Source organism: Seriola aureovittata, chromosome 7, assembly GCF_021018895.1.
Source record: "Seriola aureovittata isolate HTS-2021-v1 ecotype China chromosome 7, ASM2101889v1, whole genome shotgun sequence".
Classification (NCBI taxonomy): Eukaryota; Metazoa; Chordata; class Actinopteri; order Carangiformes; family Carangidae; genus Seriola; species Seriola aureovittata.
The window spans coordinates 13532505-13559171 of NC_079370.1; the positions used below are offsets into that span (position 1 = coordinate 13532505).

At 36.2% G+C, this 26667-nt stretch overlaps 2 protein-coding genes across 5 annotated transcripts; both read right to left on the bottom strand.

The window, feature by feature from the left end:
- Positions 1–8420: 8420 nt before the first annotated feature.
- On the bottom strand, positions 8421–17555 carry pdp1 (pyruvate dehydrogenase phosphatase catalytic subunit 1). 2 transcript variants are annotated; one of them, XM_056381175.1, is made up of 9 exons: positions 17461–17555; positions 15185–15493; positions 14926–15093; positions 14225–14436; positions 13701–13782; positions 12559–12653; positions 12249–12417; positions 11948–12166; positions 8421–11310 (listed from the first exon to the last, which is right to left on the bottom strand). In XM_056381175.1, exons 2-9 carry the CDS (start codon positions 15434–15436, stop codon positions 10930–10932), a joined length of 1578 nt encoding a protein of 525 aa, XP_056237150.1. In that variant the 5' UTR covers positions 15437–15493; positions 17461–17555; the 3' UTR covers positions 8421–10929. The 2 variants fall into 2 exon arrangements, with proteins under 2 accessions (XP_056237150.1, XP_056237151.1); XM_056381176.1 differs by having other exon boundaries at positions 15185–15438; positions 17461–17540.
- Positions 17556–18503: 948 nt separating this feature from the next.
- tmem67 (transmembrane protein 67) lies at positions 18504–26490 on the bottom strand. Of its 3 annotated transcripts, none has more exons than XM_056379723.1 (28): positions 26274–26490; positions 25454–25542; positions 25257–25347; positions 25020–25119; positions 24020–24083; positions 23824–23895; positions 23674–23736; positions 23349–23503; positions 23095–23203; positions 22898–22984; positions 22551–22616; positions 22302–22455; positions 22095–22212; positions 21883–21988; positions 21683–21739; positions 21482–21580; positions 21299–21397; positions 20887–20973; positions 20671–20770; positions 20433–20572; positions 20199–20339; positions 19999–20079; positions 19793–19909; positions 19591–19707; positions 19389–19493; positions 19109–19211; positions 18869–19011; positions 18504–18786 (listed from the first exon to the last, which is right to left on the bottom strand). In XM_056379723.1, exons 1-28 carry the CDS (start codon positions 26476–26478, stop codon positions 18706–18708), a joined length of 2949 nt encoding a protein of 982 aa, XP_056235698.1. In that variant the 5' UTR covers positions 26479–26490; the 3' UTR covers positions 18504–18705. The 3 variants fall into 3 exon arrangements, with proteins under 3 accessions (XP_056235698.1, XP_056235697.1, XP_056235699.1); XM_056379722.1 differs by having other exon boundaries at positions 19389–19496; XM_056379724.1 differs by lacking the exon at positions 20887–20973 and having other exon boundaries at positions 19389–19496.
- Between the last annotated feature and the right edge of the window lie 177 nt (positions 26491–26667).

The following is a 26667-nucleotide window of genomic DNA, read 5'->3' on the forward strand; positions in this document are numbered from 1 at the left end:
ACCACATAGTATAATATGCCATAAAGTTGTCACAGATGGTATGGCATAAAAATTCTCAAATACGTCATCGTATAGTATGGCAAAAAATTCTGAAAAACGTCATAGTATAGTATGGCATAAAATTCTCTATAAAGTTGTCATTGTATAGTATGGCATAAAATTCTCTATAAAGTTGTCATTGTATAGTATGGCAAAAAATTCTGAAAAATGTCATAGTATAGTATGGCATAAAATTCTCAAAAAACCTCATAGTATAATATGCCATAAAGTTGTCACAGATGGTATGCCATAAAAATTCTCAAAAACGTCATAGTATAGTATAGCAAAAAATTCTCAAAAAATATCATAGTATAGTATGCCATCAAATTGTCATAGTATAGTATGGCAAAACATTCTGAAAAACGTCATAGTATAATATGGCATAAAATTCTCAAAAAACCGCATAGTATAGTATGCCATGAAGTTGTCATGGTATAGTTTAGCATAAAAATGTAAAAAAAACGTCATAGCATAGTATGACATAGAATTCTCAAAAAACCTCATAGTATAATATGGCAAAAAATTCTCAAAGATGTCATAGTTTAGTATGGCAAAACATTCTGAAAAACATCATAGTATAGTAAGCCATAAAGTTGTCATAGTATAGTATGGCATAAAAATGTAAAAAAAACATCATAGTATAGTATGGCATAAAATTCTCAAAAATGTCATAGTCTGGTATGGCATAAAATTCTCAAAAAACCTCATGGTATAGTATGCCATAAAGTTGTCATAGTATAATATGGCATAAAAATGTAAAAAAAAAACATCATAATATAGTATACCATAAAGTTGTCATAGTATAGTATGGCATAAAAATGTAAAAAAAAACATCATAGTATAGTATGGCAAAACATTCTCAAAAACCTCATAGTATAGTATGCCATGAAGTTGTCATAGTATAGTGAGGCATAAAGATGTCAAAAAACCTCATAGTATAATATGGCATAAAATTCTGAAAAATGTCATATTATAGTATGGCAAAAAATTCTGAAAAACATCATAGTATAGTATGGCAAAAAATTCTCAAAAAGGTCAAAGAATAGTATGGCAAAAAATTCTGAAAAATGTCATAGTTTAGTATGGCAAAAAATTCTGAAAAATGTCATAGTATAGTATGCCATAAAGTTGTCATAGTATAGTATGGCAAAGAATTCTACAAAACATCATAGTTTAGTATGGTAAAAAATTCCCAAAAACGTGATAGTATAGTATGCTAAAAAATTCTCACAAAACCACATAGTATAATATGCCATAAAGTTGTCACAGATGGTATGGCATAAAAATTCTCAAAAACGTCATAGTATAGTATGGCAAAAAATTCTCAAAAAATATCATAGTATAGTATGCCATCAAATTGTCATAGTATAGTAAGGCATAAAAATGTCAAAAAACGTCATAGTATAGTATGGCAAAACATTCAGAAAAACGTCATAGTATAGTATGGCAAAAAATTCTGAATAATGTAATAGTATAGTATGGCATAAAGTTGTCATTGTATAGTTTAGCATAAAAATGTCAAAAAAACGTCATAGTATAGTATGTTAAAAAATTATCAAAACATCATAGTATAGTATGGCAAAAAATTCTAATAAACGTCGTAGTTTAGTATGGCAAAAAATTCAGAATAACGTCATAGTATAGTATGGAATAAATTCTCAAAAAACCTCATAGTATAGTATGCCATGAAGTTGTCATAGTATAGTAAGGCAAAAAAATTCTCAAAAGGTCATAGAATAGTATGGCAAAAAATTCTGAAAAATGTCATATTATGGTATGGCAAAAAATTCAGAAAAACATCATAGTATAGTATGGCAAAAAATTCAGAAAAACTTCATAGTATAGTATGCCATAAAGTTGTCATAGAATAGTATGGCAAAAAATTCTGAATAACGTCATAGTATAGTATGGCATAAAATTCTCAAAAAACCACATAGTATAGTATGCCATGAAGTTGTCAAAGTATAGTATGGCATAAAATTCCAAAAAACTTCATAGTATAGTAAGGCAAAACATTCTCAAAAATGTCATAGTTTAGTATGGCAAAAATTTCTCAAAAAAACTCATAGTATAGTATGCCATAAAATTTTCATAGTATAGTATGGCATAAGAATGTCAAAAAAAAGTCATAGTATAGTATGGCATAAAATTCTGAAAAACGTCATAGTATAGTAAGGCAAACATTTTTCAAAAAATTCATAGTATAGTATGGCAAAAAATGTTCAAAAAACCTCATCGTATAGTATGCCATAAAGTTGTCATAATATAGTATGATATAAAAATGTCAAAAACGTCATAGTATAGTACGACAAAAAAAATTCTGAAAAATGTCATAGTATAGTATGGCAAAAAAAATTCTGAAAAAGGTCACAGTATAGTATGCCATAAAGTTGTCATGGTATGGTTTAGCATAAAAATGTCAAAAAAACATTGTAGTATAGTATGGCAAAAAATTCTGAATAACGTCATAGTATAGTATGACATAAAGTTGTCATAGTATAGTATGGCAAAAAATTCTCAAAAACGTCATAGTATAGTATGGCAAAAAATTCTGAAAAAGGTCATAGTATAGTATGCCATAAAGTTGTCATGGTATGGTTTAGCATAAAAATGTCAAAAAAACATTGTAGTATAGTATGGCAAAAAATTCTGAATAACGTCATAGTATAGTATGACATAAAATTCTCAAAAAACCTCATAGTATAGTATGCCATGAAGTTGTCATAGTATAGTGAGGCATAAAGATGTCAAAAAACCTCATAGTATAATATGGCATAAAATTCTGAAAAATGTCATATTATAGTATGGCAAAAAATTCTCAAAAAGGTCATAGAATAGTATGGCAAAAAATTCTGAAAAAATATCATAGTATAGCATGCCATCAAATTGACATAGTATAGTATGGCATAAAAATGTCAAAAAACGTCATAATATAATATGGCATAAAATTCTCAAAAATGTCATAGTATAGTACAGCAAAGAATTCTCCAAAACATCATAGTTTAGTATGGCAAAAAATTCCCAAAAACGTGATATTATAGTATGCTAAAAAATTCTCACAAAACCACATAGTATAATATGCCATAAAGTTGTCACAGATGGTATGGCATAAAAATTCTCAAAAACGTCATAGTATAGTATGGGATAAAATTCTCTATAAAGTTGTCATTGTATAGTATGGCAAAAAATTCCGAAAAACGTCATAGTATAGTATGGCAAAAAATTCTGAAAAACGTCATCGTATAGTATGCTATAAAGTTGTCATCGTATAGTATGGCAAAAAATTCTGAAAAACGTCATAGTATAGTATGGCAAAAAATTCTGAATTATGTCATAGTATAGTATGCCATAAAATTCTCTATAAAGTTGTCATTGTATAGTATGGCAAAAAATTCAGAAAAACGTCATAGTATAGTATGGCAAAAAATTCTGAATAATGTCATAGTATAGTATGGCATAAAATTCTCAAAAAACCTCATAATATAATATGCCATAAAGTTGTCACAGATGGTATGCCATAAAAATTCTCAAAAACGTCATAGTATAGTATGGCAAAAAATTCTCAAAAAATATCATAGTATAGTATGCCATCAAATTGTCATAGTATAGTATGGCAAAACATTCTGAAAAACGTCATCGTATAGTATGCTATAAAGTTGTCATCGTATAGTATGGCAAAAAATTCTGAAAAACGTCATAGTATAGTATGGCAAAAAATTCTGAATTATGTCATAGTATAGTATGGCATAAAATTCTCTATAAAGTTGTCATTGTATAGTATGGCAAAAAATTCAGAAAAACGTCATAGTATAGTATGGCAAAAAATTCTGAAAAACGTCATAGTATAGTATGGCAAAAAATTCTGAATTATGTCATAGTATAGTATGGCATAAAATTCTCTATAAAGTTGTCATTGTATAGTATGGCAAAAAATTCAGAAAAACGTCATAGTATAGTATGGCAAAAAATTCTGAATAATGTCATAGTATAGTATGGCATAAAATTCTCAAAAAACCTCATAGTATAATATGCCATAAAGTTGTCACAGATGGTATGCCATAAAAATTCTCAAAAACGTCATAGTATAGTATGGCAAAAAATTCTCAAAAAATATCATAGTATAGTATGCCATCAAATTGTCATAGTATAGTATGGCAAAACATTCTGAAAAACGTCATAGTATAGTATGCTATAAAGTTGTCATCGTATAGTATGGCAAAAAATTCTGAAAAACATCATAGTATAGTATGGCAAAAAATTCTGAATAATGTCATAGTATAGTATGGCATAAAATTCTCAAAAAACCACATAGTATAGTATGCCATGAAGTTGTCAAAGTATAGTATGGCATAAAATTCCAAAAAACTTCATAGTATAGTAAGGCAAAACATTCTCAAAAATGTCATAGTTTAGTATGGCAAAAATTTCTCAAAAAAACTCATAGTATAGTATGCCATAAAATTTTCATAGTATAGTATGGCATAAGAATGTCAAAAAAAAGTCATAGTATAGTATGGCATAAAATTCTGAAAAACGTCATTGTATAGTAAGGCAAACATTTTTCAAAAAATTCATAGTATAGTATGGCAAAAAATGTTCAAAAAACCTCATCGTATAGTATGCCATAAAGTTGTCATAATATAGTATGATATAAAAATGTCAAAAACATCATAGTATAGTATGACAAAAAAAATTCTGAAAAATGTCATAGTATAGTATGGCAAAAAAAATTCTGAAAAAGGTCACAGTATAGTATGCCATAAAGTTGTCATAGTATAGTATGGCATAAAAATGTCAAAAAACGTCATAGTATAGTATGGCAAAAAATTCTCAAAAACGTCATAGTATAGTATGGCAAAAAATTCTGAAAAAGGTCATAGTATAGTATGCCATAAAGTTGTCATGGTATGGTTTAGCATAAAAATGTCAAAAAAACATTGTAGTATAGTATGGCAAAAAATTCTGAATAACGTCATAGTATAGTATGACATAAAATTCTCAAAAAACCTCATAGTATAGTATGCCATGAAGTTGTCATAGTATAGTGAGGCATAAAGATGTCAAAAAACCTCATAGTATAATATGGCATAAAATTCTGAAAAACGTCATAGTATAGTATGGCAAAAAATTCTCAAAAAGGTCATAGAATAGTATGGCAAAAAATTCTGAAAAAATATCATAGTATAGCATGCCATCAAATTGACATAGTATAGTATGGCATAAAAATGTCAAAAAACGTCATAATATAATATGACATAAAATTCTCAAAAATGTCATAGTATAGTACGGCAAAGAATTCTCCAAAACATCATAGTTTAGTATGGCAAAAAATTCCCAAAAACGTGATATTATAGTATGCTAAAAAATTCTCACAAAACCACATAGTATAATATGCCATAAAGTTGTCACAGATGGTATGGCATAAAAATTCTCAAAAATGTCATAGTATAGTATGGCAAAAAATTCTCAAAAAATATCATATTATAGTATGCCATCAAATTGTCATAGTATAGTATGGCAAAACATTCTGAAAAACGTCATCGTATAGTATGCTATAAAGTTGTCATCGTATAGTATGGCAAAAAATTCTGAAAAACGTCATAGTATAGTATGGCAAAAAATTCTGAATAATGTCATAGTATAGTATGGCATAAAATTCTCAAAAAACCTCATAGTATAATATGCCATAAAGTTGTCACAGATGGTATGCCATAAAAATTCTCAAAAACGTCATAGTATAGTATAGCAAAAAATTCTCAAAAAATATCATAGTATAGTATGCCATCAAATTGTCATAGTATAGTATGGCAAAACATTCTGAAAAACGTCATAGTATAGTATGCTATAAAGTTGTCATCGTATAGTATGGCAAAAAATTCTGAAAAACATCATAGTATAGTATGGCAAAAAATTCTCAAAAATGTGCCATGAAGTTGTCATAGTATAGTTTAGCATAAAAATGTAAAAAAAACGTCATAGCATAGTATGACATAGAATTCTCAAAAAACCTCATAGTATAGTATGGCAAAAAATTCTCAAAGACGTCATAGTTTAGTATGGCAAAACATTCTGAAAAACGTCATAGTATAGTACGCCATAAAGTTGTCATAGTATAGTATGGCATAAAAATGTAAAAAAACATCATAGTATAGTATGGCATAAAATTCTCAAAAAACCTCATGGTATAGTATGCCATAAAGTTGTCATAGTATAGTATGGCATAAAAATTTTCAAAAACGTCATAGTATAGTATGCCAAAAAATTCTGAAAAACATCATTGTATAGTGTGGAAAAAAATTCTCAAAAAATATCATAGTATAGCATGCCATCAAATTGTCATAGTATAGTATGGCATAAACATGTCAAAAAACGTCATATTATAATATGGCATAAAATTCTCAAAAACGTCATAGTATAGTACGGCAAAGAATTCTCCAAAATATCATAGTTTAGTATGGCAAAATTCCCAAAAACGTGATAGTATAGTATGCTAAAAAATTCTCACAAAACCACATAGTATAATATGCCATAAAGTTGTCACAGATGGTATGGAATAAAAATTCTCAAAAACGTCATAGTATAGTATGGCAAAAAATTCTCAAAAAATATCATAGTATAGTATGCCATCAAATTGTCATAGTATAGTAAGGCATAAAAATGTCAAAAAACGTCATAGTATAATATGGCATAAAATTCTCCAAAACGTCATAGTATAGTATGCCATAAAGTTGTCAAAGTATAATATGACATAAAAATGTAAAAAAAACCGTCATAGTATAGTATGCCATAGAAATGTAAAAAAAAACGTCATAGTATAGTATGGCATAACAATTTTCAAAAACATCATAGTATAGTAAGGCATGAAAATGTCGGTTGCAGTTTCAATTAATCTATTGTGCATGTCACTGGACATGAGAAACCATGCAGTCACAGGGATATCATGCAAACTCCAGAAAGAAGGGGCAACTGCTGGGATTTGAACTCACAATTTTCTCAATATGAAGCATCAGTTCTAAACACTGTACTATTGTGTCTCTCCTTATATCAGCATGTATTGAACTATTAGAACATCAAAGTATCGTATGAAATGAAAGTATCACAGTGTACTGAGGCATAAAAATGTTGAAAAAAGTCATACCATAGTATGGCAAAAAATTCTCAAAAATGTCATATTATAGTATGGCAAAAAATTCTCAAAAATCCTCATAGTATAGAATGCCATAAAATTGTCATAGTATAGTATGGCATGAAATTCCCAAAAAACGTCATAGTATAGTAAGGCATAAAAATCTAGAAAAATGTCATAGTATAGTAAGGCATAAAAATGTCAAATAATGTTGTACTGAATGAAAACTTCATAGTACAGTAAGGCATATAGTGAGGCATAAAAACTTAAAAAAACGTCATTGTATAATATGAGGCATAAAACGTCATAGTATAGTATGGAATAAAAATACCAAAAGATTTTTTATGGCATAAAAAACATTATAGTATAGTAAGGCAAGAAAACGTCATAGTATAGTAAGGCATGAAAATGTCAAGTAATGTCACAGTATAGTAAGGTATTAAAATTTCGAAATACTTCATAGTACAGGAAGGTATAAAAACTGCCAAAAATGTCATAGTATAGTAAACAATAAAAGCGTCATAGTATATTAAGGCATAAAAACGTCATAGTATAGTAAAGCATAAAAATATCTAAAAATGTCATAGTATAGTAAGGAATACAAGTGTTAAAAAACATAGTAGTAGTAGTAGTAGTATATAGTATAGTAAGGCATAAAAACTGCAAAAAACGGCATATAGTGGCATAAAAACATCAATAACGTCATAGCATTGTAAGGCATTAAAATATAATAGTATAGTGAAGCACAAAAATTTCAAAAAACGTCATAGCATAAGAAAGCATGAAAATGTCATAAAACGTCGTATTATATTAAGTCATAAGAACTTCAAAAAATGTCACAGTATAATAAGGCATAAAAACATCATAATATAGCAAGGCATAAAAATGTTTAAAAAAACGTCAAAGAATTTTGTACGGCATAAAAAATGTCATGGTATAGTAAGGCATGCAAATTTCGAAAAACTTCATACCTGAAGGCATGAAAAACATTATAGTATAGTAAGGCATAAAAATTTCATTGTATAGCAAAGCATGAAATATCATAAAATAATAAGACCTAAAAATGTCAAAAATGTTATTTATTAAAATGTCGTAGTATAGTAATATAATATAGTATAGTATGACATGAAAATTTCAAAAAACATCATAGTATAGTAAAGCATAAAAAAAGTCATAGTATAGTTAGGCATAAAAACATAATTTTATAGTAGGGCATAAAATGTCATAGTATAATAAGGCACAAAAAGACATTCAGTGAAGGTGGTGTGTATTCAGTGTTTTATTAAACCATTCCATATACAAAACTTAATCCACATAAGTTACAATTTATACATACAACTGTAGATATACATGTGTAACATAATGCTAAAGCTGAATAAATAACCACAATAATATTCAAACAGCTTGTTTCAAATTTACATTCTGCTCATTTATTTCGGCGTAAATACACATAGTCACGCCCCCTTGAATAGTGTTTGACTGGAGAGTATGAGGAGAGTTTTCTGCTTTACTTTCACCATTACTGTCATAAATAAAATAAAAATCTGTAGGAAACTGTTATCCACACTGTTAATGACCTGTCAGAAAAAGAACATAAGGCAAGATGAGCATGCTTCCCTTTTAACCCAACAAAGCTTGGAAAAGAACTACAGGCAGTCATTTTACTCCGACCCCTGAAAAACAGAAGCTTCACAGCTGCAACTAGCTGGTTCGACTGTGGTAAAGTTTAGTTAGTATGTCTGCTTAGAGGAGTAACACACATACTGACATCTACCACTGTCTCTCTAGCTTAAGTAGTGCTGGGGAATGGAGAATACTTCACTTTGATATAACTTCTTTCAGCAAAGAAGCACCACAATAATCAAGTGATAGTGACACAGAAAAACCCACTAAATATCAGTCTACCTGTAGTGGTAGAGCTCATAACTTGATAAAATAAATCTGTAAATATTTGCAGTTTTGTTTTTGCTTTGTACTCCAGCCAGCAGACTAGGTTTGAAATGAAAAAAAGCTCTAGTTCAGGGGTTTACCAACCGTTTGTGGCTTGTAAACCTTTGAAATGAAGTGTTGTCTGTTTGTGTTCCCTCATTCCAGGTTACTGCCTGCTCAAAATACAAATAGCAGCTAAACCACATTCCTTCTCAGCTTGTTTAATTTGAAGAATTTTTAAAAGCCAGAAGAGGAGACTGCTTGCAGTATTTTTAAAAGAAGCAAATATTCTAAAGAAAAGTTTGAGAAAATAGATACAATTTTGTGTAACAGAAATATTTTCTCTCTTCCTCACGATCATATGTGACCCTTTATTTTGAGACACGTTGGGGGTGCCACACAGAATGGGAACCACTGCACTATGAAGTCCTGACTTTCAACAATCCAATATGGATGGAAATGTCCTATGGATGTGAGCTCAACGTCTGCACTTTAATTTGACAGCCAGTTTCACTTGAAATCTAGTGTGCTGGAGTAGAGTAGATATCACCATCCAAATACTCACTGCAAGGTAAATACTGAACACGATGTGTAGGTTTGGACAGTACTAAGAATATCTCATACAACAAAACACACAAAGACGTAAAAACAAATGGATGCAATAGTCCTCTGTTGTAACATCAGTCCCTCAGATGCAGAAACAGTCCAAACAGTGAAAAAACAGAGTGTGATGTTATCTTGGCACAGACCAGTTAAAAGTCCACATTAGAAAAAAAAGCAAGTCAGGTCAGTTACTGCATGGCCTCTTCACTCATGAGGTCCCAACCTTCACCCTCTTTGGAATTTCTATAATTTCAACCCCGCTGAGTCGAAAGTGGTCGAATGTTTTGGCACAAAAATCAGTTAGTAACAGCATCTTATCAGCCTTGCAGATAAGCATGTAAGAAATGTTGCCAGAGAATATTGTCATAAATAACATGTTATGTAAGAGACTTCGATCCAGAGATTTTTAACTTCATAGGAAACTGGATCTTCTGGAGCATCGCATAAAAACATACAAATTCTGAACATTAACAGAGTTACAGTGGCAAGAAAAAGTATGTGAACCCTTAAAAAAATTACCTTTTTTTCTGCATTGATTGGTCATGACATGTGATCTGATCTAAGTCACAAATGTAAACAAACATAGTGTCCCTACACTAATATTACACAAACAATTATAATATTTTGTGTCTTTATTGAACACACCCATTAAACATTCACAGTGCTGGTGGAAAAAGAAAGTGAACTCTTGGATTTGATAAGTGGTAAAACCTCCTTTGGTACCAATAACCTTAAACAAGCTCTTCCAGTAGCAGCTGATCAGACCTGTACAATGTTCAGGAGGAACTTTGGACCATTTTTCCTAATAGAACTGCTCAGTTGTATTCTTAGGATGGCCTGGGCTCTGACTGGGCCACTCCATTTTGTTAATGCCATTAAGCAAGGGGTTCACACACTTGTTCCAGTCTAAATTGTCAGTGTTTCAATGTTTTCGATATGGACAAGACCAACAAAATAATTTGTGTCTTATTAGTTTAAATAGAGTGTGTTTGTGCATAATTGTAACTTGGATGAAGATCTCACTGTATTTTAAGACAAATTTATACGTAAATGGAGATCATTCCAAAAAGGTTCACTTACTTGTTCTTGCCACTTTAAAACAAATTAATTCAGATATTTTCTTAGTATGGCCTGTTTGTCCAGAGAGTGTGCTTACATGTCGATCTGCAGTGCACATTTACAGAAGTGTGTGTACTCATCAGCGTGAAACCAGTGAATGGCTTTTGACCAGCTCAGGGCTGCCCTTCCTGTCTCTGTGCTCCAATCACATGAGGGTTGAACTGAGCGATGATGATGGTGATGTCATCACGGTACATGCGAGCCAGCTCCTCAGGCAGCGACAGCATTTTTGACAGCCTCTCGTGGTCCACTGTGCCAAACTCGTTGTTTCCTACTGCGTGACGCATCAAGTGGGTCGACACATTCTGATCCTCGAAAGCCGAAGACACACGAGCCTTCCTCTCTTCGAGAAGCCCCTGCATCTGTCCGAGGGTGACCCTGTAGCCTCCGACTTTGAGTGGCTGATGCTGGTGCACCCCTGTTAAATACTCCCCCACAATACGAACGACCTCTTGTCTGTGGAGGGTCTCCCAGAGGCCGTCAGAGCCGATCACCTGCAGGGACAGACAGAGAAGAGTCCATAAACACATGAGGATTAGGTCAGTACATGAGATTCATTACAAAACACCATATCCATTTTGAAAAATGGTGCCACTGGAAACTCAAAGAAAAACTTTTTTTTTTTCCAAATACAACCTTTGTCTGAAAAGGTTGTTGAGTTCTCATTTCAAACCAACCAGAAAAAAACCATACAACATGAAATTATCAGCCCAGACGCAAGACAGATAGTTTCATTTTGTAATTTGGGTTAGATCTCAGAATTAATTAGCTGTGAGTGATAAAATCTGCTGGTCATGGTTGTTATCAAACAGTGCATTCAATGTTTCCCATCTTAGAGTGAGAGGCCAAGTCTGTAATGCGTCTTACTTTTATTCTAGCATTTTGTAGAGGGTCTCCATTTTGTCAAACAATTCAAAGATGTGTCGTGTTGTGCTCCACAGTTATGCTGGAGAAACAGTCTGCCAACCAAAGCTTTATAGGCAGTATTAAGAATGGGGACTTCATCTTCTTAAGCTAAAAATCCCCTAATTATTTACTTTGGTAAATAATGTAATGCAGCCTTTATCTTTTGGTAACAGATATACAGAAGATATGCAAGTGATGAAACTGTGTTGCTGCTTCTTCTCTCACCAGGAAGCGATCCTGTGGTCGCAGTTTGTAGTATGTGATCTCAGGCTCAGCGGTCAGATAGGGTGGTGTGTGATAGTTGGGGGGGATGAACTTGGTGTGTTCGTTTTCATGGAGCTGATCAGGTCCAGACTCCAACACGCACTTCTGCAATTCAATACTCCACTTGAACTTCACATCTCCGAATGCACGGAACGGCATGAGCAGGCCGAGCAGCCGGTCCTGATTTAACAAAGAAGAAAAAGAGGTTTTAATAAATGCTATAATAACAACCACACTGACGAAAAATTAGTAGGTGTAGTACCTGTCGTATAACCGTCTTTCTCTCTGATGGAGGATGTTCACCCCGAATCCGAGCCACCTCATCATCGTTCTGAGCGCTGTGGTCATTAGAGAGTGTGTGGGCGCTGAATGTACCATCCTCCTCCTGCACCCCCAACACTGCTCGAGCATCTCCTGCATTGGCTATAAACCTTTAGGAACAGAGAGGGGAGGAGCAAGAGCACAAAAATGCTTAAAATATTTGACAAAATATTTTACCTTTACAGAACAACTCTTTTACATCAGGAAATATCAGTTTTCTTAAAATTCATGTGTGTATTCATTCTACGTACAGGTCTGATCCATCGATGTGAGCCACACAAGCCGTTGCTCCAGAAAAGGCCACTCTAAGAACCCAGTAGTGCAGGAAGGCATTCGGGTCTCCAACCTGCATGGCAAATTTACACTGTGAGCCTCCACACAGGATACATCAGGGGTATTCAATTAAAATTCAATTAGTAGAGTTTCCCTTTTCCTTCTTTTTTGTTAACTCCATTTCAGTCTTAAAAGTCTTAACCATTTTTATAATAAACACTCTCACTCTCAACACATCTTAACAAAAAAAACTTCCTTTACTCTTTCCTTCACTCTTATATCCCCTTGCCCCACTCTTCCCACTTATTTCCCCACTAATGTCTCATCCATAGACTGTATCATCTGTTTTGGCTCCCTTCTGTGTGTCTCACTCACTGACTGGAGTTGTAAAGTTTGGCTGAGTAGCATCACATGACCAGTGCCATAAAGGCTACAAAAGCTGCGCTTGTGTCATTATTCTCAATAATTTATAGGTTATAAGTCTCGGTGCGGATAGGACGGCATCTGGGTCCAGGCCCGGACCACAGACCGCCTAGTAGTGACCTTGGTGGTACATAGTTTAAATTACATGCAGGTCCAATGACACCTGAGCTCGTCTTTAGACCATTAAAGTTTAAATTTGGATGCTCACAGTTTTTACTCTGCTGCCATGAGGCAAAGGTGTTATCCAATATGTATCTTAAGAAACTCAGAACTCAAGTCCTGCACTCGGAACAAATTTAATGACATGCAATATGATTCAGACTATCAATGCTTGGGAAATATAATTCTTTAACAGTATTGAATTACAGTAGGCTATGAAAATGTACCTAGTGGAAGATGTGTGTGTGTATATTGTCATAGTGCACTGGCTTCAGGTAAGAATACTGTTAGTAAAGTAGCAGATAAAGCCTTGTGAGCTTCATTTACATGTATTTTACATTAATTCATGTTAAAAGTAGGTCCAAATGTAAAACAGGTAAATTAAAAATAAATGAGAACCATGGCAGCCCTAACGTCAGAACTTTAAGTCTGTTGTAGTCTTAGATAAGGTTATTGAGGAGAACATCGTGAGTTCATCATTATAACAATATTCTTTTAGAGGACCTAGCTTCACTGTTTCACAGCACATAGTTCTGACCTGAGCCTCCAGAGAAATGTCATTGTCCAACCTCTTGAATGCACTCAGGAGGGCCTCGCGGGTGTCTGGAACTTCGCCTGGGCTGAAAACAGACAGAGAGAGCAATATGTGTGAAGCAGAGGGAGGAAGCCAGAGGTCGAGAACAGAGACCAACAACAGCCCTATTGGCAAAACAACAGATGGGCCAGTGTGGGCGTCTTGTTACAAGGTACAGATGAAGAAACCAGGAAGTCCCGTTTAAAATGTTAGCAAAAGCTAAGAAACTGGGCAGCAATTTATACTCCACTAAAGCAGGATTGGTCACAGCAAAGGGGTCACAAGGTACATTATGAAAGATATTACATCTGTCATTTTTGATTGGTCAAAGTAGTGCTTTGCACAAAGGCAAACACTGAGGTGTGGCAACACAGTGGTGTAACTGAAATGAATTAAAAGATATGCATTTTTTTGCGACAGCACTGCTGCTGAACCAAAAGGCCTTTAGACTCTGTCATATATCCTTCATTTTGTTGTCCAGCCCTCACCTAGTGAGATCTATTAACTCCTGCCAGTAGGTTCGGAGGCTGTTGAAGTAGAGCTTCTGAGCCTCCCTGCTGAAGTAGTCATTGGGGTGTTTGTGCCACTGCAGGATGGGACTGAGGGCCCTGCCTGCCTCTACTGCTGCCTCAAGATCACACAGTGTGTTGTGGGGCAGCAGAGACACTGCTATGTAGTAAAACAACCTCTCACTCAGGGCCTGGCAGAGAGGAGGACAAGAAGAAAATAATGTTGATGAAACACATGATACACAAGCTAAAAAAAAACAACATAGAATCCTCTGTATGCTAATACTTACAGCCGTTTACAGTTTATAGCCTGAAACTTTACAGAGCATGACGTTGTACCTTAGGTCATTATTACTCTGCCATACACAGTGGTAAATGTGACAGTAAATGTTTAATTATTGAGGAAAATATGATAATAATCTGGTGACAAATGGATTTGAAATGTATGATTCATTTCCAGAGTATGAAATGAAAGTTCAAATTACTAAATTTCCCGATAACCTCTGATGACTAAATGGGAGAAGTTCTTATATTAATACTACTGTGTGTGAGACATCACTGGATGAGAAGTTCTAATATAACATGCTAATTGTCAAACAACTCAAGAATCTTTAAAATAAAATCACAGTAAACAGAACATTTAAATGTCAAGTAGCATATAGTAACACAGTCAGCTTTACCTGAGCGCAGGCACAGCCAGCATGGCCATCAAACACACCCAGCAGCATTCCTCGTGTCTGCAGGCATGTGGCTGCGCTGCGACGATCCTCTATAGGGGCGTTGGCTGGTAGCTGATTGCTCTCAAAACCCATCACTGATGACACATTCTTTCCATCAAACTCTGGCACCTATGATCACAACACATACACATGGTGAGATGGAAACTTGAATGTAGAATGGGCGATAAGTGTTTTCTGCATGCATGAACGACCCACAAACCTTGAAGCTGTACTCGTTGGCTTTAAGAATGGAGTTGACCTGTGGAGGCGTGAGGATGTAGCTGCGGAGGATTGAGGCTGTCTGGTAACTTCTTGAGTGCTGGTGACTCTGCCACATGTGGGGCAGCCGTCTTGAGGCAGGTTGGTGAGTGACAGGTGCTAAATGGGACTGGTGTTGTTGGCATGGTAACAGACTGGAGGCCAAGACCTTGGTGCGGGGCAAAACCCTGAGCAGCTGCGATGTCACAGGCATGGCTGACGGTGCACAGAAGGCACACACAGAAACAGTGCACCACAGATGTATTTACACCTATTGAAGAGGCAAGTACACACAGAACTCTGAGGCACAGCAGGCAGATAGCAACATCTGGATGTACCTTTAACCAGATCAATTTAGCTACTGAGGACAAAGTGTTCACTCTATGGACCATTAAGCAAACAATGTGCAAACGGAAAGATTATGTGATGAGGTTTTGAAGTTGGGACAGATTGACGCTAGCAGTGCCTTAAATAACCCCCTGCAAAACAACAAACGCTGGTACATTTCGTGTCTGAATAACCTAACAGTAACCCATTACACTGGCAAGTAACGTGAGCAATTCAGATTAAATCAGATCAATGGTTGTTCATTAACTCCATGATGTAAGGGCTCTGTAGAAACCTAAACCTCTGGAGACTTGCATCCTATTTCTCTGCCCCTTGGATGGTCATCTAGCCTAACTTTAGATGAAACTTGATATCATTCCAAAGTGGTGAAATACAGAAATAAATGTGCATAGATATCAGTGGCAGCAAATCAAGTGAATTTTCTCACACCAGAAAGGAAGGGTGTGGAACAGGTAAAAAGGAGAGATCAGAGTTGGACAGCACGTTGGTAATGGTTGTGTATGTGTGTGGAGAAGATGTTTTCATGCCTGTTAAATTTTTGTGTTTTTATTATCATTACATTAGTGCTGCATTTTGTGGCAATTTATATACAGTATACTTACCAACAATGTATATCCACTCAATTGCTAGTTTATTTGGTTTTATTTGACACTTTAAATCAATCATGGTAGGCTAAAAAACTGAAATATCTCTGTATAATGCAAAACAGCTGAAGAGCACCACAAATGACATCCTCCAAAATGATTATAAAGTTGAATCAACACTTCTCTAAAACAGTTTCAACAAAAACTGAACATCATAACCTTCATGAAGGTAGAGTTTATTTCAGGACTGTTGTATTAGACTGGATTAGTTTTGGCTAAGTGTATCTAATAAACTGCCAACTGAGTGTATTTGTAAAAGGACACTGGGAATGAAAACCCTTGGATGTACTATTATAACTGTTGTTGACATGTCATATTAGATCCTTATGCAAAAATACATGGCCGACATTTGTGATGACTTGGTTTCAACAAAGTTCACTTTTGTTGTCCTCAAATCTGAAGAAAATGTATAGTAGAGACAGCACCGCCAGAGGATGTACCGGCTTGAGTTACCACTCTGCACTCCTCCCTAACGATAGGTCAGCAGTGTTGCACGCCTTGCTAAAAATAGCTTTGGCATGAATTTCAGCCCTGACATTTGGATCTTGAGAAATGTTCTGTCTGGCCATGGCCTACTGAACTAGATCCTGGCTGCGTCTCTCCATATAATGTGTCCTTATTGCATAATCTAAGTATATCTGCAGCCACTCGGAGTGAGATCTACTTTAAGTCAGTCTCATGCAGTAGCAGCACAGATGATGACAGCTCAGTTGCTCAAACGTTTTAGTCAAAATATCCTAAAAGGGCTGACCCCGCTGCGTTGAACTAAACTAGGGAGTGAAAAATCCTCCCAAAAAACAGTGTATGAGTCATAGAGAGCAAAGGGGGCCCGTCCCAGCTCTGAGCTCTGCAAGAAAGTTGCCATGTTTATTGACATCACTAGCCTCCCCTTGCTAGTAGCAGAAGCAAGTCTTTTCAACGCAAGCTAAACTCAGACCTGTTAGCGGGATTTGCAACATAGAAGATCAGTCTCAGAGCTGAGCTGACCGCATATAAGTCTCATAAGCGGTGCCACGATATGACATTAACAGAAAATTAACAAATTAGCTCTTAAACGGATACGACGTGCGTCTGTCAACTGTGCAGAGCAGCCAAATTCATGCTAACGGAGGCTAGTGGTGCCTGGGTTACACCCACCAACTCCCGTCAAACTGGATAATGTCTGCTCACGTAGGAGATGATTACACCAGCTGAAAGCCCACTAGACTAAACTATGTATGAATGCAGAGCAAAAACTCAGACTCACCTTAACTGATGGAGGTGAAGAAGTTACTGAAGTTCATGTCTTGACACCGATCCTCCAGTTCGTGTGATTCTGGAGCGCTGCACCGCAAACTGAACGCTGATTGGCTGAGCGCTAACAGCCGCCGTGACGTCACTCCCCATCCCACACGCACGGACCGATCAAAATTCAATTTTTTAACATTCCACAAGATGTTTGGAGATGTGGCAGTGATACTGTGAAATCATGCAATATGAAAACACATTTCATCGTATCATTTATCTGTCCTATCATTTCCCATTAAAGGGAAAGATGGACTTGAAATCAGCTAAATTATGATCAACCACAAAGAAAACATCTACTTTTTTAAGTGTGCCCTGCCTGAACAGACACAAAAGCCGAAAGGCACAAGATAATTTATAAATAATGTTCTAACTTGTGACTACAGTAAGCTTGTGATATTCAGTTGTTGAATGAGAGATTGTATTTTATTGTTGTCTGGATATTGCTTATTTGCACAGAATGCTCAATTGACTTGTGCACTTTAACTCTTACATATCGTGGCCATAATGTCGTATTGTCTGTTGATGTCCATATGTGCTATGTGTGCCTTTGTATAGCCCTGCTTCTAAATCAATTTCCCTGTAAGGGACAATAAAGATACTTTTAACTTTGACCTCTGCTCCAAGGTATTGTCTATCACAACATTGATATGCTGATTAAAAAAATAAATAAATAAATAAAACAAAACAATATGCAAATATGCTAATATGCAAAATTCAAATATAAATCCATTGCTGCCATGAAACAGTCTTGCTCAGTGCTTTGCAACACTATTCATAATGGCCTAATTTAAACAGAAATGTTAAAGGTAGTTAAGATAATATAAACTATATGGAATAACTGACAGTTGACACATTTATAGTCTCTCAGTGTATGTTGTTGCACACTTGCAGCACATTCTTTACTTTTTGTTATCATAAGAATTCCATATTTATCATGACAAATTTGGAGAAGTAAGTGTATTGCATTTAAATGACCTCAAAACAAAACACAAAACAAAACTGTCTTAATATCAAAAAACATTTTAATCAATAAAAACATCAAAAACTTTACAAAAATTACGATGTCAACATCATGACACAGCAGTGAAAATACTGTATATGTAAAGAAAAGTACAAAAAAGAGCTGCAGAAGCTGTGAACAGTAAACATTTGAGAGAAATGGGTCTAAACAAAACATAAACTAGCAATTACTCAGCAGGGAATTTTATATCAGAAACCTCTCATCCACCAGAGTCTTGTTGACGAGGTTCTTCCTTCCAAGAAAGTTACGGATCAGGCGGAATAGCTGTAATGAATGAGATGGTTTTCAATATATGCTTTTCTTAGCGTAGTAAGGGCAACATACTATATACACACCATATACTGACCATTTGCTGTATGTATGTAAGCACAGCTGCAAGTACAAAGCTCTGAGATCCAAGGTCGACAACACAGAAGAACAAAGTGTCGAAAATCAGCAGCGTGGCCTCATTTCCATAAAACAGCATGTCACTGAAAGAGTGGGCCTCATCTGAAGAGAGAAATACAGACATTTAGGACATACACATACTGTACCTATATCTAAGCAAACTGAAATTTACAGTTTTTCTAGGCCAAGGGGTCATTACCATTGTAAAAGATACTTTTTTCATTGGGTTCAAGAAACTCCATTCCTATGACCCTCTCAAACACCAGCTTGTCTTTCACTATATAGTCCATGTCAGGGTGGGCCTAAGGTAAATAGGGCGACATGAGAGACAAATGTGTCAGTACAAAATATTTCAGGTCAATGAAAACAACTCATATACTTTACAATCTAACGAGTTTAAGGATATACATTCAGATCAAATCAAACTGGACTGGGTTCATTTTGATTGTGTGAGTTTATTTAAGTGCATTTGTACTAACATGGTCTATAATGGATCCCAGGAAGTGGTTCATGGTGTGGTAGGCTCTGATGTTCTGATCAAATGGGTTTGCCGTCGATGCATCCATCAGCCGTGATGGCCCGTTCTTCTAGAGCACAGGAGACAGTCAGCCAGATAAACTGATTTTCATTTTTTTCGAGAGCTTATAAGAGAGTTACAAAGATGACAGAGAAAGAACACACCCTAGAGAGTGGCTCCCGAATCCTATCATACTGTGACCGCAGACGATTGGTAAGAGACACCTGAAAGGTCTGGACATCTGTGTTGGGTAGTAGCCCCCTTTGCCCACACAGGGACTCCTTCAGACAGAAAAAGACAGAAATCAATAATTCCATAATTATTCTACAGTTACCAAAACAATGTGTAGTCTGTTGGTGTACATACAGCTTCTCTTTTCAGGTTGTTGTTCATTTCCTCCATGTTTGTATCTGCATGGCCATGTACTGAACGCCCATGGATGTAGTAGCCAAAACAACGATGAGATAACAGCAGCACAGAAATCTAGAGAAACAGGGACAAACACACAAACATATGAAAAACATTCCAGACAGATGAACAGTTTAATAGAAATTATGCCCATTGCTACTTACATTACTGATGGAGCAGAGATCTACAAACTGACGGATTTTGTCCTCCACAAAGTGCTCATGAAACACAGTGAAGAAAATCACCTGTAGGAATAAATGATTATCTTTTAAAAGGAGTTCTCCACACTTTCACTGTATATGATGTGAGAGATCAAAGGGAAGTGAGAGAAGGAGGAGATAAGAGTAAATGTTGGCAGTTTTACCTGCAGAAGTCCAATGCAGAGCCACAGTGTGGCTGCCAGACCATAGCGCAACATCAGGCTGTATGAAGGGATGTACGCTTGTGAGGATCGCTGCAAAGTTGGCCAGGGGTCCCTCAGGGCCAGGTTAGAGAAACCCAGCACCTGTACAACACAGGGTGACATACCAGTTATGAGGAATGGGGAAATAACAAAAGTTGCAAAAAAGAACAGTGTATGAGCTGGTGTGAGATGTACTTCAAGGAAGAAGAGCACAGCCATGATCTGAAAGGTTGGGCTGATCTTGCGGATGGTCTGGATCTCGTTCCATTCATTCGCCACAAAGTAGGTCCTCCAGATGCTGACAGGAGAAGGGTCCCGTTTCGTCTCACCAGTAGCTGAAACAGTAGTGAATATGGTGACTGGAATAAAGCAGCTTGATAATTACTTCTTATAAAAACTGCAAAATAAAAGCTCAGAGTAAATATGTTTGTACCTTGCACAGTTCTGCTAGCTTTGCTTCGTGGCCTCTCCCAGTCAATAAAGAATATATCAACTGACACCTGAAGGATCAGCTTGTGGAGAAACTGAACAGCCTGGAGACACAAAAATACACAAAACCATAATCCTTCAACATTCCTAATAGAAGCACACCACCTAGCTTTCAAAAACAGTACTGCTCATTTTTACATCTGTTCCTCAGGTGTCTAACCTTGAGAGCGAAGGCACAACCAATGTACGTCACAAACTGCTCCTCCTGAGCAGGCAGTGGTAACAGCACTGATACAAACTGTTGGGCCTAAACAGACACATACAAAAATGAATCCCAGCAAGCAGCCAACAATAATCACACCTACATCTATGCATTCAAAAAATAGTTGTGGCAAAGAAGGTAAAGGAGGAAAAAGACTTGCCTTTAACGTCTAAAGAGTGCAGAGAGGAAAAAACAATTAAGAATCCATGCAAAGTCAAAAGAAACACAATGGGTTTGGAAAAGCAATAAAGTTTAAAAGGGGTCAAAAGAAAAAGCTACAGCAAGGAGATACTGGTACAAATGTTAAAGACCACACAAGTATAAAAATCATCGATCCTATAAAAGAAAGTCCCAAAGGAATGAGACTAACCTTGTAAAAGATGAGCCAGTAAAGTCCAGTTCCCACGGTGACAGCAAAGAAAACATTGGCCAGATCTCCAGCATAAAACAACAAAAACCTCAGCATTGTCTAAGGCATGAGAAAGAGTGTCTAGCATTACTTCTGAGCTTTACACCAACATATTTAAATTATGACATATTAGAGACACAGTACCTCCACATCAATGAGTGGCGAGGCAATCCTTCTCTTCCAGCTGACTGTCTTCAGCAGAGAGTAAAGCACGGCCATACCACCCATCACACCCAGAGCAGTCTGTGCACACATAAGGCATTAGAAGCCACAGCTGATACTATTTCATTGAGTGCTCTGACATACACAAGAACTTCTCAACATTTCATTCATGCTTCTACTCACATCTGTTTTCATGCGAGCCTCACTCTGATCCATCTCGTACTCCACAGCAAATGTTGTCTGGAAACAGATAAACGAATTTAACAAATAAGGAACCCATAGCTTGTTTTTTGGATAAGACAGTGACTCATTTAGCCATTTTTGCTCTGATGATCTGAAGGGGTGTGTGTGTGTGTGTGTGTGTGTGTGTGTAACCTACTCACAGACACAGTTTGTGTATTGATATCCATGATGGGAACATCTTTGTAGGTCACAGTCATTAAAGGGGGAAATACCTGTCCTTCCTGGGTTCGTGGAACCAGCTGTAACCTACCAAACACACATGTTGGATCAAAAACATCACAAAGCAGTTACAAAAATAAAGGTTTCACTTTCTTTATTTTTTATCATGGTGGTGTGCACATTGGAAGCCCACCTAATTTTAACACTGCTGGCTACACGGATGACTTTAGGCAGGGAGCTCTCCTTCTCTCTTCCACTCAGCATGTCGACAAGAAACATACGTCGAGACAGGTACCAGTTCTTCATGCCCTCTGTACAAAGGCAAAATATATTAAAACAACACAGGCGCACATGCACTCACATATGCACATGTACACACTAATAAATAAATAAACTGCACCTTGGTTGATGAACCGTCCATTGTATTGCTGGTTATACACTAGTTGGGGCAGGGGGAGAAGTTTTCTGTTCTCCTCTCCACCAAGTTCCATGAACAAATCATAGAACAGCGGCTCAGGATGGGTACCCCACAGCTCTGCTACTGAGAGGTCACACTGCACACAAACAAACATAGAGCTTATAATACAACTGGGCATTACAAGAGAGTCTGTGCACCATCTGTGAGTTAAAGAAAGGCAGAAACACTCACACTTTCATGGTAAGCGGTTCCAAAGCTGAAGGCTGACTTCTGTCTGGTTGCTGTTTCTGGACATAGCTAAAAGACAGGAGGAGAAGAAGAGAGGTGGTGTGGAGTGATTTATCAGCATCGTATATATTTTATATTTTGTATGAGTCACATGAAAAACTGTATAATTTAGTCTGGCCTGATCACACTGTAAAATATACACGGATACATAACTTGGTATCTGATTTGGCTCTACTGCCAACCTATCAAGGTGAACTAAGAAGTTGTATATACATTCTACTTTATGTTACAATTCTCTTGCATATTCAGACTAATTATCTAATTTCATCATCACCCATTTGACACCTTACCTGGAGATTACCTCCTCCTACTGGTTCCCATCTGAGGAACTCTCCTCTGACATTATAGACAGCAGCATGCAGCTTTATGTCAGTGTTCTGTGAGATAAACAGAATGTCAATTAACAGAACATTTTCTGTACTGTTCTTTATTTGGAGTTATTTCTTTGTAATAACAAAGATATAAGTGAAAATGGTTTATCTGTTACCTTCTTTTTTCCTCTGAAACTGAATCCAATAGGAACTGGGTCAGTCTGAAGCACTCGACTGGCCAGTCCTGGCTCGTCCCCATAGTAAAGCCATGGTAGATTAGCTCTCCTGGAGACAGTGTAATCAAAGTACTTCATGTCTACTCAGGGTGAAACTAAATTGCAGTATAGGGGATTGAAACCCTTTTTGTTTCATTCCAAATTAGCCAAGATAGCACAGTATTATACATATATGTAATGATAGTGTTTATTACCAATAGGAAATGTCTTGAGTTGAGCTTGCAGCAGCCCTTGATCTGAAAATGGAGTTAAAGAGACCACAGGCATCGGCGGACACACCGCTCAAGGAGTGCATGTTCATCACACACATGTTCCCAAGAGCCTGGCATGCCGTCAGGTTGGAGAAGACCTGTAACCACGCAACATATTTTCACAAAACAACTAATCACACACATAATGCCTCAGAATAATCCTAATACCCCCTAATAAAACCATGGCACATCCGTCATTATGTGCTACAGTCTCACTGCTCAGCATATTCCACTTGATTTAAAGGTGAAAAAAGAGACGTAGAATTACAAGGCAGGCTGCAGCTGATGAGTAGAGGTTTTTCACAAACCAGGCAGACTGGACACTGAACTTCTGCAAGGTGAACAGAACAAAATACAAATTAGATTATATCAGAATGGACAAAAATAAAATGAGTAAGTGAGAGAGAAGGAGACTCACCAACTGAGCATAGTTGACACTGGGATTCACATTGGTGGAGAGGGTGCCTGAAGGGAAACATAATCCTCCTGCCTGGAAAAACAATAGATGAACCATTGATGATACATGTTCCGTTCAGTGAGACTGTTATTGAATGGTGTGTGTGTGTGTACGATGTTTAAGAGGGTACTGTGGGAAGGGGGTTGGCTGAACTCACCAGGACATTAGGAGTATTACACTGACAAGAGGTGTTTATGAAGGAAGCCTGACATCTCTTACACCTGAAAGACAATTTTGGAGACTGTTCCATCTCTCACATAGTTTACAAAGAAAACCTGTACTCAAGTCAGCTTTTCTTCTCACACTGTGTCAGAGGTGCCAAGAGAGAGTAAGGCATGGAAACATAGAACAAATAATGTCCTGGCAATAATGAGGGTTATGGGCTAGTGCTTATGTGAGACACAAAGGAATTGAGACAGGTATGACAGGTGGAACAACAATAAGTCAGTGCTCAAAATGAGAAGGAGACAACACTGCCAAATTATCTATTACAGGAATTTAAAAAATGTTCATCAAGTGGCCAAATTCTCTCAACAACTTTTGACCTTCAGTCCATATCTTATTAGAGGATTCTGCACTGCTTTAACTTGCTGAGCTGTGAGTTTGCTGTATAGGGGCTCTTATCTATTAGACATGATAACACCTTAAAGGGGACCATTCAATCTTCTTAAAGTGTTGTTAACAAGACCACCATTGGTTTGATTTTTGAACATATTTATTAGCATAAAGATAATCATCAATATTCAAAATTGTAAAATCCATATTACTCCCTTCCAAACTTGTTTGTGACTGCTATGCTACACTGCTACATATTGATATTATTGATACTGTAACTTTTAATATATAAATATAACAAATGTCACAGAACAGTACTATAAATTGATTTGTACTGTCTATACTTTTACTAGCTTTATTCATTATATCCTGATGATCTTCTCTTATGTTCAGAGTATGAAATATGGATATTTCAGGTAGAAAGTTGCATCATAAAACAAAAATATTTTTGATACATTTACTGTTCCCATTATAAAATTTTTAAAAGGTATAACCTCAGATGCCGTGGTCAACTTCTTGAGTGTGAATCTTTATGAAACAGCTGAATATATTGTGTATAGTGTTAATATATAGTGTTTACATTGTATGGTAATGATTAGTACCTGTCTCCATTGCTGTTTGGTACAGAGAAAGCGGGGCTGTTTCCATTACACGTTTCACACCTGGCCTCAACCAAAAGATTTCCATTGACATCTCTCTCCACTGGAAAAAAACAGGTCATATTAAGCCATATACACAATTATTCACACCGTTGCCTAATTGTGGTTATTCAACATTAATGACTGTTTGTTAAATGCATACTTGCAATTCCTAAATTAGTCCTGTCATTAGTCACTTACCCAGGACATCGCCTTTTGGGCACTTGCACTTCCCCTCATCAATGAGACTGCCTGGACAGCGGATACACCCAAACCCATCTTTTGTTACTGCCTGTAAAAAAAGACAGCTCGTCAAGAAAGCATCATAATAAATAAAGTTAGAAAGTGTGTAGGGAGTGTGACAGCAAATAAAGATATTAAAGGTAAACTCTACATACAGGCTTGTCAGTGGGACATTGCTGACAAGTAAGAGATGTCTTGTCAGTGGTGAGACTTTGGTACCCAGTTTTGCAAGTACAGCTCAGTCCTGCAAAAGGAAGGAAGTCAAAACACAGTTAAAGTTCACACAGGATGATGTGTGTTTCTTCCTAATAGCAATAAAAACTCAGTCACTCCCATGAGGATGTAACCCACACAGTGAAGTCACCTTTTAACATCTGAAACCAGTTCCTAAGCTCAGTTTGAACGTTTGGTACAACTATTGTTAAAATATCTGACCTGACATTGTAAGTGCTGTTTTTATATGAGATCAGAGAGTATAGGTAATGAGACACTTTTTGCAGTAGAGCCTCACAGATAAATAACGTGTAATGCAGCTCCTTCTGTCAATTAGGATCATCCTAACTTTTCATATAAGCCATTCATATAATGGTGAGTGAGGAATTTATCACCTGGGAAAAAACGCAGTGCGCTGTGATACATAGGATCAAGAGGCATGGGAAATGCTATCATTATCATAATATATAATATCATCGATATTATAATACTCCATGATAATCCAAACAGCACAGTTTTAGGGGAAACTGCCCTTTAAAGATTTTTTTAACATTTACTCTGGTTCTGAACCGATCTCTGTATTATCTGCCATTTGTACCTAGCTAACTGTTACCCAGCTCATTGTGGCTTCTCTGCGTCGTGTACGGTTGACCACACAAAAGACGAAGTTAATTTGTTTAAAAGTAAGACTAATAACACTTTTTGTCGACAAAAGTATCGTCTATGAATCAACTCTTGTGATGTGGTGTGATGTTAACCGACCTGTTGTGCTCCGTCGCTGATTTGGACCGCACCTCACACACGACAAACTCGAGATATCGAAAAATTCTTCCACACCACACTCTGAAGGAGCCTTAAAGGGTATAACAAACAGCTGACAGTGAAGTAAATCTATGTATGTTAAAAGAATTAACGTTAAAGGCACTTTGTGTCTGTTAACAACAAATGGTAGCGTCCCCGTCGCCATGGTAAACAACGGTCTTCCCTCTTACCCACAATCCTTTTCATTCAGCGTGATGACGTTACGAACAAATGTATGTCTGCGTCGCAACCCCCCCCTAAAAAAAAAAAAAAAAAAAAAAACTGTAAATATCTAAATAAACATTAATACTCATAAATGAAAATAAGGAAAATAACAATTGAGAGGTGACAGTGA